Here is a 19494-nt window from a genome sequence, read left to right on the forward strand (position 1 = left end):
AAACTTAAATAGGACCTCCGTACTGAGTTGGGGAACCATCACGTATACTCACACCATTTTTTTCACGTCTATTTTCATATATACAGGCCCTTCTATAGAAATCACGCAAATTATTCTATTTTTCGTGTGTATTAGCCAATGGATCTGGAGCACCCAAATTTTTTTTCTCAACGAACATTATGAGAACATCCGTATTGAGTTTGGGAATCATTACATATACTTACACCATTTGTTTCACGCCCATTTCCACATCTACATGCCCTTTTTTAGAAATTGCGCAAATTCCTCTATTTTCGTGTGTATTAGCTCATGGATCTGACTCCTGAAGTACCCAAAGTTTTTATCTCAAAAAACTTTATGAGGACCTCCTTATTTAGTTTGGAACCATCACGTATACACCATTTTTTTCACGCCCATTTTCATATCTACAGATCATTTTTTAGAAATTGCTCAAATTGCTCTTTTTTTCATGTGTATTAGCCAATGGAATTGGGCTAGAGCACCCAAAAATATTTCCTCAAATTTTTTTATGAGGACATCCGTATTGGGTTGGGGAACTATCTCGTATACTCACACCAAATTTTTTTCATGCCCAGTCCCGCATCTACATGCCCTTTTTTAGAAATCGCGTAAATTGCTCTATTTTTTGTGTGTATTAGCCATTTTTAAAGAATCCCGCATCTACATACCATTTTTAATGAGTACCTCTGTATTAAATTGGGGAACCATCACGTATACTCACACCATTTTTTTCATGCCTATTTCCGCATTTACAGGCTCTATTTTAGAAATCGCGCAAATTGCTCTATTTTTCGTGTGTATTAGCTTTATGAAGACATTTGTATTGAGTTGGCGAACCATCACGAATAGTCACATCATTTTTTTCACTCTCATTTATGCATCTACATGACTTTTTTAAAGAATCTCGCAAATTCCTATATTTTTCGTGTTTAATAGTTCATGGATCTAGCGATCGGGCAACCCAATTTTTTTTTCAAAAAACTTTATGAGGACCTCCGTATTGACTTGGAGAACCATGATGTAAACTCACACAATTTTTTTACACCAATTTCCACATCTACAAGGCCCTTTTTTAGGAATCGCGCAAATTACCCTATTTTTCATGTGTATTAGTTCGTGGATCTAATGCCTGGAGCACCCAATTTTTTTCTCTCAAAAATCATTATGAGGACATCCGTACTGAATTTGGGAACCATCACGTATACTTACGCCATTTTTTTTCACGCCCTTTTCCGCATCTACTTACCCTTTTTTTGAAATCGTGCAAATTGCTCTATTTTTCGTATTTACTAAGCCCATCAATTTGACGTTCAAAGCACCTAAAATTATTTTCTCAGAAAACTTTTTGAGGACATCCGTATTGAGTTGGGAACCATCACGTATAGTTACACCATTTTTTTCAAGTCGATTTCCGCATCTACATGCCCTTATTTAGGAATCGCGTAAATTCCTCTATTTTTCGTGTGATTAGCATATGAATATGTCGCCTAGAGCAATTAAATTTTTTTCTGAAAAAACTTTATAAGGATCTCCGTATTGAGTTGGGGAACCATCACGTATACTCACATCATATTTTTTTTCACGCTCATTTCTGCATCTATAGGCCCTTTTTTAGGAATATCATTAATTTCTCTATTTTCGTGTGTATTAGCCCATGGATCTGGCGCACGGAGCATCCAAAAATATTTTATCAAAATATTTATGAGGACATCCGTATTGAGTTGGGGAACCATCATGTATACTCACACCATTTTTCTCACCCCTATTTCCGTATCTTTAGGCCTTATTTTAGGAATCGAGCAAATTCCACTATTTTTCGTGTGTATTAGACCATGGATCTCGCGCCCGGAGCACCCAAATTTTTTTCTCCAAAAAATCTATATAATGACATCTTTATTGAGTTTGGGGAACCATCACGTATACTCACACCATTTTTTTCACTCCCATTTTTGCATCTACAAGCCCTTTTAAAGGAATTGCGAAAATTCCTCTATTTTTCGTGTGTATTAACCCATGGATCTGGCGCCCGGAGCACCCAAATTTTTTTTCCAAAAAAAACTTTATGAGGACCTCCGGATTGAGTTGGGGAACCATCACGTATATTCACACCATTTTTTTCACGCCCATTTCCGCATCTACAGGCCTTTTTTCAGAAATCGCGCAAATTTCTTTTTTATGATCTGGCGCCTGGAGCACCCAAAATAATTTTATCAAACCTTTATGAGGACCTCCATATTGAGTTGGAAAACCGTGACGTATACTCACACCATTTTTCACTCCCATTTTTGCACCTACAAGCCTCTTTTTAGAAATCGCGCAAATTCCCTATTTTCGTGTGTATTAGCCCATAGATATGGCGCCTAAGCACCCAAATTTTTTTTATCAAAACTTTATGAAGACCTCTGTATTGAGTTGGATAATCATCGCGTATACTCAGACCATTTTTTCCTCCCTCATTTTCGCATCTACAAGGCTCTTTTTAGCCCATGAATCTGGCACCAGGAGCACCAAAATTTTTTATATCAAAAAACTTTATGAGGACCTCCGTATTGAGTTGGGGAACCAACGCGTATACTCACACCATTTTTCTCACGCCCATTTCCGCATCTACAGACCTTATTTTAGGAATCGCGCAAATTACTCTATTTTTTGTGTGTATTAGCCCATGGATCTGGCGCCCGAAGCACCCAAATTTTTTTCTCAAAAAACTTTATGAGAACCTCCGTCTTGAGCTAGGGAACCATCACATATACTCACACCATTTTTCACTCATTTTCGCATCTACAAGCCCTTTTTAAGAAATCGCGCAAATTGTTTTATTTTACGTGTGTATTAGTCCATGAATCTGGCGTTCGAAGCACCCAAAAAAAATTTCTCAAAAACTTTTTAAGGACCTCCGTATTGAGTTAGGGAACCATAACATATACTCACACTGTATTTTCATTCCCATTTCCGTGCCTACAAGCCTTTTTTTAGGAATCCTTCAAATTCCTCTATTTTTGTGTATTATCCCATGGATCTGGCACCCGGAGCACCCAAATATTTTTCTCAAAAAACTTTATGCAAACCTCTATATTGAGTTGGGGAACCCACGTATACTCACACCATTTTTTTGTACCCATTTCCGCATCTACTCGCGCAAATTGCTCTATTTTTCGTGTGTATTAGCCCTTAGATCTGGTGCCCAGAGCACCCAAATTTTTTTTTCTTAAAACACTTTATAAGGACCTCCGTATTAAGTTGGGAAACCATTACGTATACTCACACCATTTTTTTCACGCCCATTTCCGCATCTACAAGGCCCTTTTTTAGGAATCACGCAATTTCCTCTAATTTTCACATGTATTAGCACATGGATCTGGCGCCCAAAACACTCAAAAAAAATTCCCAAAAAACTTAATGAGGACCTTCGTGTTGAGTTGGGGAACCACTACGTATACTCACACCATTTTTTTATGCCCATTCTCGTATCTACAAGCCTTTTTTAGGAATCGCGCAAATTTCTCTAATTTTTGTGTGTATTAGCCAATGAATATGGCGCCCGAAGCACCCAAAAAAAATTTCTGAAAAAACTTTATCAGGACCTTCGTATTGATTCTAAGAACCATCACGTATACTTACACCATTCTTTTCATGCCCGTTTTCGCATCTACAAAGCTCTTTTTAGGAATCCCTCAAATTGCTCTATTTTTCATGTGGATTAGCCCATCGATTTGACGCCTGAAGCACACAAAAAACTTTATCTAGTAACTTTATGAGGACCTCCGTATTAAGTTGGAAACTATCACGTATACTCACACCATATTTCTCATGCCCATTTTCGCATCTACAGGCCCTTTTTAAGGAATCGCGCAAATTGTTCTATATTTCATGTGTATTGGACCATGGATCAGGATCACGTATCACCAAAAATTCTTGGACTGTAGCACACAAAAAATGGTAAATTTCGGTCTAAAGCGCTTTGGGGTTCGTTTTATGTTGAAAATGCATTTGTTTGCCCCTCGAAACACAGTCATATCATTAATAAGGTTGTAATGGAAGTCCGTAAAAAATTTCGCCCAAAAACAATTCAGAATCACGTATTACCAAAATTTCATAGGCTATAGCACATGAAAAAGGACAAATTCAGTCATAAGCGATTTGGGCTCGTTTGAACTTGAAAATGCATCTGTTTTCCCCTCATAGTTCAACTTATGTCACTAACATGGTCTTAACGGTCGTCTATAATAACTTTCAGCCAAAAACAAGTCGAGATCACGTATCACAAAAAATCATGGATTATAGCACACAAAAATAGTAAATTTGATGTTTCCCGCATTGGGGCTCGTTTGAACTTGAAAATGCACCAGTTTGCACTTTGCCCCTTAGGTCTACCTCACGCCATAAATAAGGTCGTAACGAACGTCCATGAAAAATTTTGGTCAAAAACAAGTCTGGATCATGTATCACCAAAGTTCATGGACTATAGCACACGAAAAATGGTAAATTCGATCTTTTCAACATTGAGGCTCGTTTGAATTTGAAAAAGTGTTTGTTTTCCCCTCGAGACCAACACTCGACATTAATTAGGTCATAACGGACATCCATGAAAAATTTTGACCAAAAACAAGTCAAGATCATGTATCACCAAAAATCCATGGACTATAGCACACAAAAATTGGTAAATTCCGTCTTCTCCGCATTGGGTATCGTTTGAACTAGAAAATACATAGATTTGCCCCTCGAGACCAACTCACGCTATTAATAATATCGTAACGAATGTCCATGCAAATTTTTTGACCAAAAACAAGTCGGAATCACGTATCACCAAAAATTCATGAACTATAGCACACGAAAAATGGTAAATTTGGTCTTAAGCCCTTTGGGGCTCGCTTGAAATTTAAAATGCAAACATTTTCCCCTCGGGAACAACTCACGCCATTAATAAGGTCGTAACATACGTTCATGAAAAATTTCGATAAAAAAGCAAGTCAGGATCACGTATCACCAAAAATTCATGGACTATAGCACATGAAAAACGGTAAATTTGGTCTTAAGTGTTGTGTGGCTCGTTTGCACTTGAAAAAGTATATGCCCCTTAGGACAAACTAACGCCATTAATAAGGTCATAACAGACGTCCTTAAAAAGTTTCGGACAAAATTAAGTTGAAATCCCGTACAAACAAAAATACATGGACTATAGCACACGAAAAATGGTGAATTTGCTCAAAAGCGATTTGGGCTCATTTGAACTTAAAAATGCATCTATTTGCCCCTCAGGACAAACTCACGCCATTAATAAGGTCGTAACGGACGTCCGTGAAATTTTTTTGTCAAAAATAAGTTGGAATCACGTATCATCAAAAATCCATGGACATAGCACACCAAAAACGGTAATTCGGTCTTAAGCACTTTGGAGCTTGTTTGAACTTGAAAATGTATTTGTTTGTCCCTCGAGACCAACTCAGGTCATTAATAAGGTCACAACGGACGTCCATTAAAAAATTTCGGCCAAAAAACAATTTGGATCACGTATCACCAAAAATCCATGGACTATAGCACACGAAAAACAGTAAATTTGGTCTTTCCCGTATTGGGGCTTGTTTGAACTAGAAAATGCATATGTTTTCCCTTCAGGACCAATTCACACCATTAATAAGGTCATAACGACATTCCTGAAAAATTTCACCCAAAAACGAATTTGAATCATGTATCACCAAAAATTTATGAACTATATCATACAAAAATGGTAAATTCGGTCATAAACGCTTTGAGGCTCGTTTGAAGTTGAAAATTCAATTGTTTTCCCTTCGGGACCAACTCATGCCATTAATAAGGTCATAACGGACGTTCATGAAAAATTTTGGCCAAAAACAAGTCGAGATCACGTATCACCAAAAATCCATGAGCTATAGCACATGAAAAATGATAAATCCGGTATTTCCCGTATTAGGGCTCATTTGAACTTGAATATGCATTTGTTTGCCCCTCGGATCAACTCACGTTATTAATAAGGTCGAACGTCCATGAAAAAATTTGGTCAAAAATAAGTCGGGATCACATATCACCAAAAATCCATGAACTATAGCACAAGAAAATTTGTAAATTTGATCTTTCTCGCATTAGGGCTCGTTTGAACTTGAAAATGCATCTATTTGTCTCTCTGAACCAACTGACGCCATTTATAAGGTCATAACGGACGTCCATGAAAAATTTCAACCAAAAACAAGTCGAGATCACGTATCACCAAAAATTCATGAACCTATAACATATGAAAAATGGTAAATTCAGTCTTTCCCGTATTGAGGCTTGTTTGAACTTGAAAATATGTTTGTTTGCCCCTCGGATCAACTCACACCATTCATAACGTCGTAACGGACATCCATGAAAAATTTTGGTGAAAAACAAGTCGGGATCACATATCACCAAAAATTCATGGATTATAGCACCAGAAAAATGGTAAATTCATTTTTTCCGCATTAGTGCTCGTTTGAACTTGAAAATGCATCTAGTTGCCCATCGGGACCAACTCACGTCATTAATAAGGTTGTAATGGACATCTACGATTCAGTCAAAAACAAGTCGGGATCACGTATCACCAAAACTCTATGGAAGCACACAAAAAACAGTAAATTCGGTCTAAGCGCTTTGGTGCTCGTTTGAACTTGAAAATGCGTATGTTTGTCCCTCTGGACAAACTCACGCCATTAATAAGGTCGTAACGGACGTCCATGAAAACTTTCAATCAAAAACAAGTTGGGATAACGTATCAACAAAAATCTATGGACTATAGCATACGAAAAATGGTAAATTTGGTTTTTTCCATATTAAGACTCGTTTGAAGAAGAAAATATGTATGTTTGACCCTCAGGACCAATTCACGGCATTATTAAGGTAGTAACGGACGTCCATGAAATATTTCTCCCAAAAACAAGTCGGAATCACGTATTACCAAAAATTAATGGACTATAGCTCACAGAAAATGATAAATTCGGTCTTAAGTGCTTTAGGACTTATTTGAAGTTAAAAATGCATTTGTTTGTCCCTTGTGAATAAACTCACGCCATTAATAAGGATTGTAACAGAGGTCCACGAAAAATTTCGGCCAAAAACAAGTTAAAATCACGTATCACCAAAAATTCATTGACTATAGCACATGAAAAATAGTAAATTCAGTCTTTCCCACATTGGGGCTCGTTTGAACTTGAAAATGCATATGTTAGCCCCTCAGGACAAACACACGCCATTAATAAGGTTGTAAAGGTTGTCCACGAAAAATTTCGGTCAAAAATAAGTCGGGATCACATATCATCAAAATTTCATGGACTATAGCACACGAAAAAATGGTAAATTCGATCCTAAGCGCTTTAGGGCTCGTTTGAACTTTAAAATGCGTACCTCGGGACCAATTTACGCCTTTAATAAGGCCATAACGGACGTCCATGAAAAATTTTGGTCAAAAACAAGTTGGGATCACGTATCACCAAAAATTCATGGGATCTAACACATGAAAAAGGTAAATTCGGTCTTTCCCGCATTGGGGCTCGTTACAACTAGAAAATGCATATGTTTGACCATCGGGACCAACTCACGCCATTAATAAGGTCGTTATAGGTGTCCATGAAAAATTACGGCTCTAAACAAGTCGGGATCACGTATCACCAAAAATTCATGGACTATAGCACACGAAAAATGGTAAATTCAGTTTTAAGCTCTTTGGGGCTCATTTGAAGTTAAAAATGCGTCTGATTTTCCCTCGGGACCAACTCACGCCATTAATAAGGTCATAACGGACGTCCATGAAAAATTTTGGTCAAAAACAAGTTGGGATCACGTATCACCAAAAATTCATGGATTATAGCACACAAAAAAACGATAAATTCAGTCTTAAGCGCTTTGGGGATTGTTTGAATTTGAAAATACGTATGTTTGCCCCTTGGGACCAACTCACGCCATTAATAAGGTTGTAACGGACATCCATGAAAAATTTCGGCCAAAATCAAGTCGGGATCACGTATCACCAATAAACGCATGGACTATAGCACATGAAAAACGGTAAATTTGTTCTTTCCCGCATTAGGGCTCGATTGAACTTAAAAATGTGTATGTTTGCCCTTCGGAACCAACTCACGTCATTAATAATTTAGCATATAAATGTAAAAATATGTCTTAAAATGGTGGGACTATACAAAATGCTCCACCAACTCATTACGAGGTCCTTATAAAGTTTTTCAAGAAAACCTTCTGAGTGCCCCAAAGCGCCAAATCCATGAGCTTAACACACGAAAAAATAAGAAAGTCGCGTAATTTGTAAAAGTTGGCCTCTAAATGCAAAAATATTGCTTAAAATAGTGAGACCATACATAATGTTCCCCCAAATCATTACTGAGGTCCTCATGAAGTTTTTTTTAGAAAAACTTTTGGTGAGTCTTCCATGCATTCTGGAGGACTCCACTTTTGTCTTTCAGTTTAATAGTTTTGAGGTGTTGTGGGTCTTATCCCAACATCCATATTGAACTATAAACACTTCATAGATAGTTAGTGTTGAGTTTTTTTTAATATTTCCTCTAAACTATTATGGCAAACTATTATTATTTTCAAATCGTTTGAGTATACTACTTTGAGATAGTTTGAATTTTGAGAAGCTCTGAGACTTTTGAAGTTAAATTTTAAGCTTAAATTTGCTTGAGTTAGTCTTCCGCTAAGTAGTCAGGCCAAGAGTTCACCTAGGGATCAACATTGGTATGTGAGTGTCGGCCACACCCAGGGTGTCAGCTCGAGCCGTGACGGAATATTTTGGTGATATAGATTTCAATCAATTTTTTTGAAAAAAAAATTATGGGAACCCTATGTACTGTGTTGGAGGAGCAATACGTATAGCCTCACCGTGAACATTGTTGAGCTACTTCGAGAAAAACTTACCCCACCCTAGGCCTACTAAGTTTTGATCCATCTTCAGCTTTGATTCATTACACTCAAAAGCCACTTGTAAAGCTCTTTCATCGAGTGTGCGATGCTCTGACAACTTTGTCCTTGAATTGATCATTTTAATAGAGGGGGTGAAGAAAGTGGACAAACAGATTTGCATTTCTCATCAAACAAATACAACACAATTACACTAGATAAATCATTCCATAAAATATAATTTTTAACCATTATATAGTAAAAAACTTGACAATACGACACAATACATAAGGCATCAATCTTCCAAGCAAGGACTTAACAGGATGTGAGTTTACCTTACTCAACGTTACGAATCCATCACAATGGATTCATTTATAAATCAATCATATTTACATCGTCTACTCATAGAATTTACACCTAAAATAGATATGACTGAGGGATTTAAGATTGAACGATGAAGTTCAGTCTGAGGATTCGGAGAAAAAGAGAATGTGTTAGTGCTAGTATAAGAAGAAGAATTTACCAGCACACCTATAGGGCTACACATTAGATTAGGTATCCTTGCTTCTGGACCTCAATGCATCATTTCACTACCGAAATTAATTACATCGTTGTGACCTGCATTATGTATAGAGACTGGTGAGGATTTTCAGTAATAAAAACCAGCAAGCAACATATGACCAAATGACATTTTTGGAACAGTGTGCTAAACATAGGGCTCTTGCTAATTGTCATCAAGACGACATTCTTAAAGTTTCTTTTCCATGTGAACTAAAATTGAATCGCATAAAGTGCTTGAACTTTTTCTAAGCAATCATTTGTTTCTACCTTTTGCCTTTTGAGATTGTTGTGTCTTCTTTTTTATACTACAGATACGTAATTGAAGCACTCTACCAAATTGAAATAATGTCACTACCTCAGAAACTCCCACCTCCCACAAATGAAAGAGGCAGTATACTAAATCATACCTTGACAACTTATTGAATGTATCTCTGGCCCTGGCATTTCCACTCCATCATCATTGAGCAATGAAATCCCAGAAGAAGTTATGTTGAAAGCGAATGCAAAAGGCGGAGATACAGGAGATTTTGCTAATTTTATGAACCTTTGACCTGAAAGACGGAAGAGAGCATCAGCAACTCCTTCATTCATATATGTTAATCTACTCTACTCAAGAATCAGAAGGCAAAAGTCAGAAAGAAAAAAAACATTATAAGCTCAATTTAGACACTCCAAATGTATCATTATTAGAAGCTATGAACCACCACAATGATCATCAGTTCAAGTAGGGAAACCAAATATTAAGGATCGAAGTCCATCTTCAAGAATAGACTAAGTAAGAAATATGAAGATTGAGAGCACAAATGAGCATGAGATTACTTCAAACAGAGCTTAGTAAGCATGATTCCCTAGAAAGAAAGATTTTCCTATTACCCAGAATCCTAATTGTCGAGCAAAGTTATCTCAACTCTAATAAATACTTGTATAAGATGACTTGAAAAAAAATACAAAAAGAAATGGTAATGGAAGCGTTTGCCCTATATGTACAAATCCAAATGAAGCTAGCGGATCTTTACCTGGAGTAGAGCAAAAACCTAAAAAGATGAAATTGACCCATCCAGTGCAAGATAGGACCTATCGTAAGGTAAATAGTAACTTTGCCAAATATCATTGCTTCCAAATCTTCCATTTTCTTCTCCAAAAGTTCCATGGGTAGGAAATAATGATACAAGCAGTGTTTTGAAAGGTGCTCCCCTTCTCGCCAAAGGCGAAAGGTGAGGCAGCATCGCCTATTTCCATTTTTTTTTGGGGTATTTTTGCAAACCTTAGCGAATCGCTACTCTTCTCCTCTTCGTCACGAATGGCTACCCCTTCGAGAGTGAGGACGAGACTTTCGTTCTTCGGAACTGTTGCTCCTCAGTTTTTTGCGACTGTTGCTCAGCTCAGGTACGTAGTTCTTCTTCTTCTTTTTTTTCTTCTTCTTCAGTTCTTCTCCTCTTCTTCTCTACTCTGTTTTTCAGTTGTAGTGAGTGGCTGAGTGCTCTGTTTTCAGTGGTAGTGAGTGCTATGTTTTTCTTTTTATGTTGGAGGCTTGGAGCTACTGAACTCTGAAGCACTGAACATTGAACAGTGCTCACTGCATATATTTTAAAAAAAAAAAAAATTAATCCTTTTATATTTATTTCTTCCCTACTTAATTTAGTTTTATTTTAATTAATATAGTATTTATTTGTCCATAGATAGTGAATTCAATGGACTTTTAGAGTTCTAGTATTGTTTGTCAATTGCCTTATGAATCATTGAGTCATTCAAGTTCTAGACTTTTAGTATCTACTATTAGCTTTTGAATTGAAATATTTGCTAATATATGTTATTGCTATTAAGATTTTGGATATTTATATATGCAATTAAAATTTTAAAATTTTGGTATTAATTGGCGCCTCAATTCAAAAAGGCAAGCAGCGAGCCACGAGGCGAGGCAGGCCCTTGCCACCTTTCGCCGTCCAAAACACTGGATACAAGTCACACATTATGTACAGTTTAACAATAAAGAAGATTCTTCCCATTACATATCCATGGGTCGTTATCTGTATTACAAATAAATTCAGGTAAATCAGCTGGCTTAGCCTAATTATAAGGTGTTGTCTTTTGGCCTAAGCTTGGAGTAACAATTTCCTAGAGAATACAATGATATAAAGTTTGTCGAAAAGACTGATTCTGACCACCATCCAATAGTACACCAATCAACTCCTCTCCCTTGCATAATCCTTTTACAGTACTTTTCCAGACCAAAGATCTAGAAGAGCATGTATCGGTTGAAGACCAAAAAACAAAAATGTAGTAACACTATTTTCTTACTCTAGCTACTATTATGTATTACGACATAAGCAGATTGGTGACACTTCAGAACCAAAGGTGAGCACAAATGTGAATTTCAAGTTTCAACACCACAAAAGCACAACTTTCCTTAACAAAAATCCAGGATCACCAATTCAAAGAAAAGAAGAAGATCTAACCTGATCTTGATTCAAATATAAGACGAATACTAACAGCATGAGCCCAGTGGATCCCTAAAGCAGCAACAAGATGAGAATCAAGTTTTGAGGCAGCTACTGGACTTTCACCTCTGCTTTGCTCTGAAGAGGAAGTTCTACATCATCTTTTGTGCAACAATACCTCATATTTCAACAAGTAATAGTATCCCATGTCCCACAGACTGTTAATTATAAAGCTTTTTAATTCTGAAAACTTAGTCTAATTACATAATCTACTGCCCTCCTGCATGCCTAGGGCTTGATATTTGGACCATAGACAACATAACATGGGCGCGCAACATTTGGTCAACCAAGAATATGAATAGAAATGTCTCTGCCTCTGATACCATATTAAGAAAATACTCAAACAGCATAAGCTTAGCTCATAAGGTGATGATTTCCCAAGATTATATAAGGAGACAACAACTCATTTCTCAATCAAGGTGAGACACTCTTAACAGTGTCCAAAGTTTTATGGGCCGTATGAAGAAATACAAAGGGTAGAGCCTGTTGCTTACTATAATTCCCCAAAGATTCTCAGCTACCCTGTATTACATATTTCGTTGTTGAAAGAAAGATTGGACGGAGAAGATGGACAGATTTTGGTCAACTTATCGCAATACTATCAAGGAACATGGTGAAATAAAATAATGGAGGTCAGTGAACATACTTGTACAGTGGGAATATTTAGCTCCAGCGGAAGCAATGTGGAAGATTGGAAGGTAACTAAATCTTAGTTTCCGGAGTCTATCGCGCAACAGCATGCTCGAGGTCGAGCATAATTCCAAAGGCAGAAGGAATGTAGTGAGCTGGGAGTAGACTTTCTAAAGGAAAAATAATTTCAATTGGGATGTTATGAGATGACACCGTTTAGCTAAGAATATGTTAACTTCATTTTAGACGGGCAGATATTAGTAGGGTGACTTGGTGAGCTAGAAGAAGATCGATGTCTGGGATAAATCAAATTGAGGGTTCAGATTGTTCAGCTAATTCCATATAATGCGGATAAACAAGAGACCAATCATTTGTGGAATTTGGTAAATACCAAACCGGAAATTCACTATCTCCTATCTTTGTTCGCCACTCTTCTCCCCTTTCTCTTATTCTCTTTACTTCTTCTTTTACCGGGTTCTATGAGGTTGTTATTGGTGGAAGCTCAAGGATGGATTTATCAATATCTAGTCTTTCTAAACTCCAGTTTTTCATAGAAATTTTAAGCTCAAGTCTATTGCAAATCTAGTTTCATTCTGGAGATTAATCAAATCTAAATTAAAAGAATTACCCATTAATTTCAGGGAGGAATCTGCAAGCAAGCATGCTTTAGTAAAATGGAACCAAGTATTATGATAGCAATGATCCTTTCCGTCGTTCAAAATATATTTCTTTATTTTAGAAAAGAAAAAAAAAACTTCCGTCATTATTAATACTAGCAAAGACTGATACTACCACAGTACCTTGGAAAGAATAGTGGGAAGTTCCATCACGACTTTGAGATCTCACTTGATTGGTCACTACTACAGGAATTCGTGAAAATTCTGCAACTGATCTGAAAATGGCAAACAAGCAGCATCAGATTAGGCAAAACACAGATCAATAGCTTGGTACAGGGGAAGAAGAAAGAGATACTTCCTAGGTACTCATTCAAAAAGACAATGTTCTTACTTAATAAATGATATATGCCAACCCAATGAGTGTTGTCTCTGAGGTCCTTGTACACCTTCACTGGAAAGAGTGAAAAGTTCACGAGTATCACTATGGTGAAAAAGACAATGTGGAGAGCAGTATACAGATACTGAGTTTTCAAAAAATTATTATCCAATGTTGCACATGACATGAAATCACACCAACTGCAAAGAGCGGGTTCTGAGTATTATGTGCCAAAGATCTGTTTTCGCATGATCAAAGAAATTATAAAATATAACCCCCAAAGCAGGCTACCATGAATTCCAGACACAGTAATGTACTGAGACCTAAAATTTCACATTGAGAATGGTTATATAAATTTGCATAGAATCTGATACCACTAACACATTATTCTTGTATATAACTTAAGAGCACAATCAGCATGGATAAGCTTTAATGTTTTCTGGACTATCAAGATATTCACATTTTCTTTAGTGGATACTAGGCGAAAATCTTACAACTCCAGCAGATTTCAAAAGGAAACACAAGTTGAAGTTGAACAAATACACAGGAAAAGTGAAAAAAGGAATTACCCTGAAAGAAGAGCAGCCATGCTGTCAATGATCAGCAATTTCACACCGTGCTGAAATAGTGAAACTTTGATTTTCTGCAAACTGACAGAAACACATAGACAATAATTCATAAAAACTAAAAACGTCCAATACTTACACAACTTGGAGAAGTGTCAAAATGAAAGAGAAATTTGATTGAAAGGAAATAAGAGGCTGTTACGGAGAGCAGTCAATGCCGGCCACAATTAAGGATGTGATGTTGAGCTGGGCTTTCAGAAGAAGGAAAAGAATGCATAGAGGGTGGAATATGGATATTTTGGCTCTTATGTGGGTACTTGGAGGGAAGGAATAGGAGAGCTTTTGAAGGAGCAGAAAATGATTTTGTACAGATGAGGGCTTGTCTTTAGTTTCTTGTTAACATATGGTGTGCCCATGTTCCAGTCAATATAGTGCATTATGTGTCATTATAACGAACCATACTTTTGCATTGGCTTTCTACTTTTCCTATGCCGGAATTTTCTCAACGCGTAAACGAATTATCACTTTATTGAAGAAGGAGCTGCTTTGAACAACAGTAAGATCAAATAAGAGGGAAAGAGAGATTATAATACAGGAACTAAATGAAATATATGCATTATGAACTTAAGGGAAAAAGAGATTATAATACAGGAACTAAATGAAATATGTGCATTATGAACTTAATATATATTGGCTGTCGGGTGTTTGGTTGGTTTTGTAAAATTGTAGATACACAGGCTTTAAAACAACATTATATCTGACTTCCATTGGATTTACCTTTTGATTCCAACATTATCTTGGATTGAATCCCTCACATCATAAGCAAGAGATCTTACATTATTCACTGCTTTATAAAGTCGGTGAACTATCTATTTATTGACAATACTCTCTCCCCGCAGTATTGGATAATACTGAGTTTGTGGAACTGTTAATACAGGATGCCATACAGAGTACTGAATAGCCAACATATCTGACACATAATGTGGCCTCATAAGAGAAGATAATGTTAAAAGCATAAAATGGACTGTCAGCACTTCTATCTTTGATCAAACATATTCATCCTTTTATTTCAGAAAAAAATGCATTTTATTTTATTTTTATTTCCTCCTATTTCAGAAAAAAAATTTGAAAAGCTAATATCAACTCATATCATCAATTGATTTTTTTATTTTTCATTTTTATTTAATCGTAAAAGTTATGCATTGCCCCACTTGTGCGATTACACTAGCCACTAGGTAAGAGTTGAGTTGTGCATTTGTTGTCTTAACAAAACTATGTATGTTTGTTCTCCAGTGATGACATCCAGCAGCAGCTTCTTTCTTTGCTATTTTTTGTGGATATCTAGTTGCATCCCTTTAAGATAAATTTATGAGAATATGGATTTTTAGTTTGACCAGTAAGGTATACATGGTCATGAACATCATTCACCAAACAAATTATATTCCAACAAAGATAATTTCTTCCAACCATCTAATCAATAGTATTAACCTATGTAACTCCTTCAGACCTTTCATCTTAATCGTCAATTGAAGTGATTGAAATGCAAAGGCCATTCTTCAAAGTAGAAGAATACGAACAAAAACATATTTCAATTCCATTAATTAACCCATACTCCCTCCAACATTATAATCCATAATCTAAATATTCATGAATTCAGTATTGCATCAACTCAGAATAACAGTTCATAGGTAAAGCTGCAACAGACCTATCAGTAAATTCAGAAAGTGATGTTGGCCTTAGAACCAGGATCCTTCCAGCCATCTGCAACATCAAGGGGAACATCCTCACTAAGCTCTTCAATCCAATGCATTAAAGAGAAAACACTAAAGGGTGCAGGCATTAGCATCAAGATAAGCCAAGGGTTTTACTATACTAACTGCTCTGACATAGTTAATTTGCAAAACTAAGAAAATGTTCAGCTCTTCAACTTTTTACCCTTTACTCATCATTTTATTTTAGAGACACAGTGAGTGAAGACATCCATATATACTTGAACATGGAAGAAAGGTGTTGATAGAAATCTTCAATCCACAAGGAAAAATGTCAACTTAGAAATGGGCATGATATCGGTGAACCAATTGTAGAAGATAAAGGAGCTAGAACTTGCATCCTACCATGACCATTTCATAGCTCACTTTCAGTATGATGTTACTCAGAGGGGAGAATAAAATTAGTTGGGAAAGGGAATCCATTTGCAAGTGATTAATCATAGACTTGCTAATAATATAAAACAGCTTTGACGAGATTCATAGACTTCATTGAACCAACAACAATGACAACAACAAAGATCTCAGTCCCAAACAAGTTGAGGTTGATGAATCCTCCTAATATAAACTTCATTGAAAATTGATTTTAAAACTTCACTCTCTTGTTCAATGTTGTTGTTCCAGAGTAGTTAGTTAGTCATAGGTGCAGCAGCTGGTCCCTCTGCATTTAAGGAAATATGAAAAAAAAAGCACTAGACAATATGTTATATACCTCCTGTGCCATCCCTTCGGTCTGAAATACTTCTGGGAAGCTATTAAATCCTATTTCTATCATCCTGGGAAGACGCTTCAGAAACAGAAAGGTCACTATTTCCACTAAACATAGCAACCTTAGTACCAAAAGCCTGAAAGTTACCTCCGTGAACTAAATTTGGATTCTGTATCGATATAAATTACAGAGCCATCTAAGCCGCCATAACTCGAAGGAAGAGAAGCTAGTAATGAAAGCTTCAAGCAGAACTGCAATTAACGACAGAATAAGCTCAGCGAAAAAAACATACCAACGGTAAAACAGGCAATTTAAAAGCAAGGAAACACAGCACTATTTTTTTTTATGAAAAGGAAACACATAGCACTATTATGGGAAGATAATCTAGATGATGATAAAAAATATGAAAATGTCTCAATACATACACTTGCAAACACAACAGATAGAACTGAAGAAACCCAAAGTTCCAACAGCCACCAAATACGAAAGAAGTCCAGAAAACACGTTTTCTTTTAAGTTAGAAACAGATAATCTTGCCTGGGTTTTACCAATGCCTGCTGGACCCACTAGCTCTGTCACAACACCAAAAGGAATTCCCCCACACAGAGCATTATCGAGTCCTTTTAGAGAAGTTGGAAGATGGCCAGCCATGTTCTCATTTTGACCACGCTGTTCCAACAATGACAGTGCCTAAAGTCACAGAAAAGCAAGGGGGAAGTGAATTTGATCTCTTCTTGAAAAACTCAACCACATAGTCTGCCTTTATACACGTACAGTTTGGTACGGAGGGCATGTAATTTCACTGATGTGTGCCACTGCTGATGTTACTACAGCCAAATCCACATCTAGCAATTCCATCAACTCAAATTCTGTCAGTGAAAATACGTCCTGAGACAATAGAACAAACATAAATTAATGGGGATGCATTGAAAGCAATGTGTCAGGAAGTTAATAAGGTTCAAAACATGAAACATAAAATTGATTCCCTCACTTCTCTGTTCCAGGTGGGATCTTTTTTGCACTTAAACCGGAGTACTAAATTATAAGGGAAAAACAGACACATATGCACACTTGAAAGATGAAAACAACAATCAGTAATCTATCTGAAGATCAATTTCCTGCATTCACGATGATCAACTTTTCTCCTCACCCTGCCCAGGTGTCTATTGATACAGAAACAAGAACTTGAGGAAAATCAAAGAAAGAAAAGGTGCAATGTAAATAAACTTTTCCCTTGTTTGACATCATCCCGCGACATGCGCACTCAGCACAGACAGTTCCACACATGCTTGAGATAACTTCTCAGTGCTTGTAAGGGCATTGAACAGATTCATAAAGATTTCATTTGGTTTAGCATAAAAAACTAGGAAACCATTTTCTTGCTTCATAGCTATTAATTCCCTAAGACTTAAAGAGTGCATAAAATCCACTTGACATCTCTAACAACTCAGCTACCAAATCAACAAACATCATCAGTAGTTTTTCACTTCAATTGCCTCTACCAATAGTGAATACCATTCCCCTGCACCTTCATCTAATATAGTATTCCCATTTCCCATATTTCACTACTTATTTCCATAACAACCCCTACATTCCCCCTCAACTTTACAATCCAAAATGTTGAATTTCCATCTTTTCTTCTTAGTGATTTCAAGTGAAACACAACTTCTAGTTTGTTTCTTGTTTTTTGTTTTTTAATAAATGTCGTATCCAGGCCAACTTACGTGCACCCCAACTAATTCCACATGATACTTCCCACCCGCAATAGATACAAGGTAACTCTATCCATCAAGATTAAAATAAATGAAAAGAAATCACCTAAATTTTTGTCTCTGCTGATTGAATTGACACCTCATAGTGCTCATGCCACTTCATTGACCACTTCTCCACAACTAGTGTGCACATAAATTAACGCAAAAACTACTCATTGGGTGTTATAGTTGCTCCTCAACATGTGTTAATAGACTTTCTACACTTAGAAATATCAATCAATCTTTAAACATAATTGCCCTTCACAGTAGGATCAAAATTAGGGCTGGAACTGTACATTTCTTCCAAAAATTTGAAGAACCCAAGTACTAAAACAGACTCAGATAATGGAAATGCTAAAGTTTGAAGAATTCAGAAACCAATAATGAATCTTACATTTGAAAAATGTGCAATACATTTGCATTAGGTCAAATAAATAAAGGGGGAAAAGGGTTAAAAGAAACCTTGGCAGTAATAAGGTTACGAGCAGCAAAAATGTTGGCTATGGAGTTGGGAAGACCCATTTCGCTGAGGAGCTTGTTCGCCATCAATGGCTTCCTTTTCTCTACTCTCCAAGGCTAACTTATTGCCATTACTATCACCTTATCAACCTCGAGTAAAAATTATTGAAATTTTACGACTTATTAAGACGGATACGCTTAATTAAAGATGTTATATTTTATATAATTAACGTAATTATTTAATACAATAGATAGAAAGGGAATATAAGAAGAAAAGAAATTAAAGTTTAAATCGAAAATGTCTAACTAAAATTTGAGGTGATCAATTGAAATGTAGTTTAGTTTGAGAATTTTTTTGGATATACCTAACAAGTTTAAGGGATTAATTATGTATTAATTCTTCTTTTTTCCTTCTATAAAATTTAACATGTTATACTTTCTGCTAACAAGTTTTAAGGCAAATTTTTTATCATAATTTTGAATAATATACTTCTTTTATTGTTAGGTAACATCAACCATCTGCTTATGGCAAGGCTCATAAGGGGATGGGCTAGTCTAAATCAGGATCATGATCGAATGTGATAATTATTTAATGAACTTCATTAAGAAATAAAATTCTAACGTCTATGAAATGAATTATTTCCTTTGTTTCAAAAA

General features: G+C 36.3%; 1 protein-coding gene across 2 annotated transcripts; it reads right to left on the bottom strand.

Annotated features, from left to right (window-relative positions):
* Positions 1–9113: 9113 nt before the first annotated feature.
* On the bottom strand, positions 9114–19029 carry LOC102578308 (DNA repair protein RAD51 homolog 2). 2 transcript variants are annotated; one of them, XM_006366349.2, is made up of 12 exons: positions 18841–19026; positions 17402–17515; positions 17165–17317; positions 16775–16878; positions 16631–16694; positions 15858–15913; positions 14156–14236; positions 13602–13661; positions 13394–13485; positions 11922–12041; positions 9873–10016; positions 9114–9522 (listed from the first exon to the last, which is right to left on the bottom strand). In XM_006366349.2, the coding sequence occupies exons 1-12, from the start codon at positions 18922–18924 to the stop codon at positions 9479–9481; spliced, it is 1116 nt and encodes a 371-aa protein (XP_006366411.1). In that variant the 5' UTR covers positions 18925–19026; the 3' UTR covers positions 9114–9478. The 2 variants fall into 2 exon arrangements, 1 of the variants encoding a protein (XP_006366411.1); XR_001472310.1 differs by lacking the exon at positions 9114–9522 and adding an exon at positions 10482–11041 and having other exon boundaries at positions 9932–10016; positions 18841–19029.
* Positions 19030–19494: the final 465 nt, after the last annotated feature.

Source organism: Solanum tuberosum, unplaced genomic scaffold (genome assembly GCF_000226075.1).
Source record: "Solanum tuberosum cultivar DM 1-3 516 R44 unplaced genomic scaffold, SolTub_3.0 scf00623, whole genome shotgun sequence".
NCBI lineage: Eukaryota > Viridiplantae > Streptophyta > Magnoliopsida > Solanales > Solanaceae > Solanum > Solanum tuberosum.

What these genes read in the sequence shown, in the direction of transcription:
- LOC102578308 (XM_006366349.2), bottom strand. Translation starts at nt 18,924, where the DNA reads ATGGCGAACAAGCTCCTCAGCGAAATGGGTCTTCCCAACTCCATAGCC. An exon ending in CTTTCTGAATTTACTGATAG is followed by an intron (nt 14,237 to 15,857) that starts GTCTGTTGCAGC and finishes TGTTTCTGTCAG; the next exon opens with TTTGCAGAAAATCAAAGTTT. An exon ending in ATGGCTGCTCTTCTTTCAGG is followed by an intron (nt 13,662 to 14,155) that starts GTAATTCCTTTT and finishes CACTCTTTCCAG; the next exon opens with TGAAGGTGTACAAGGACCTC.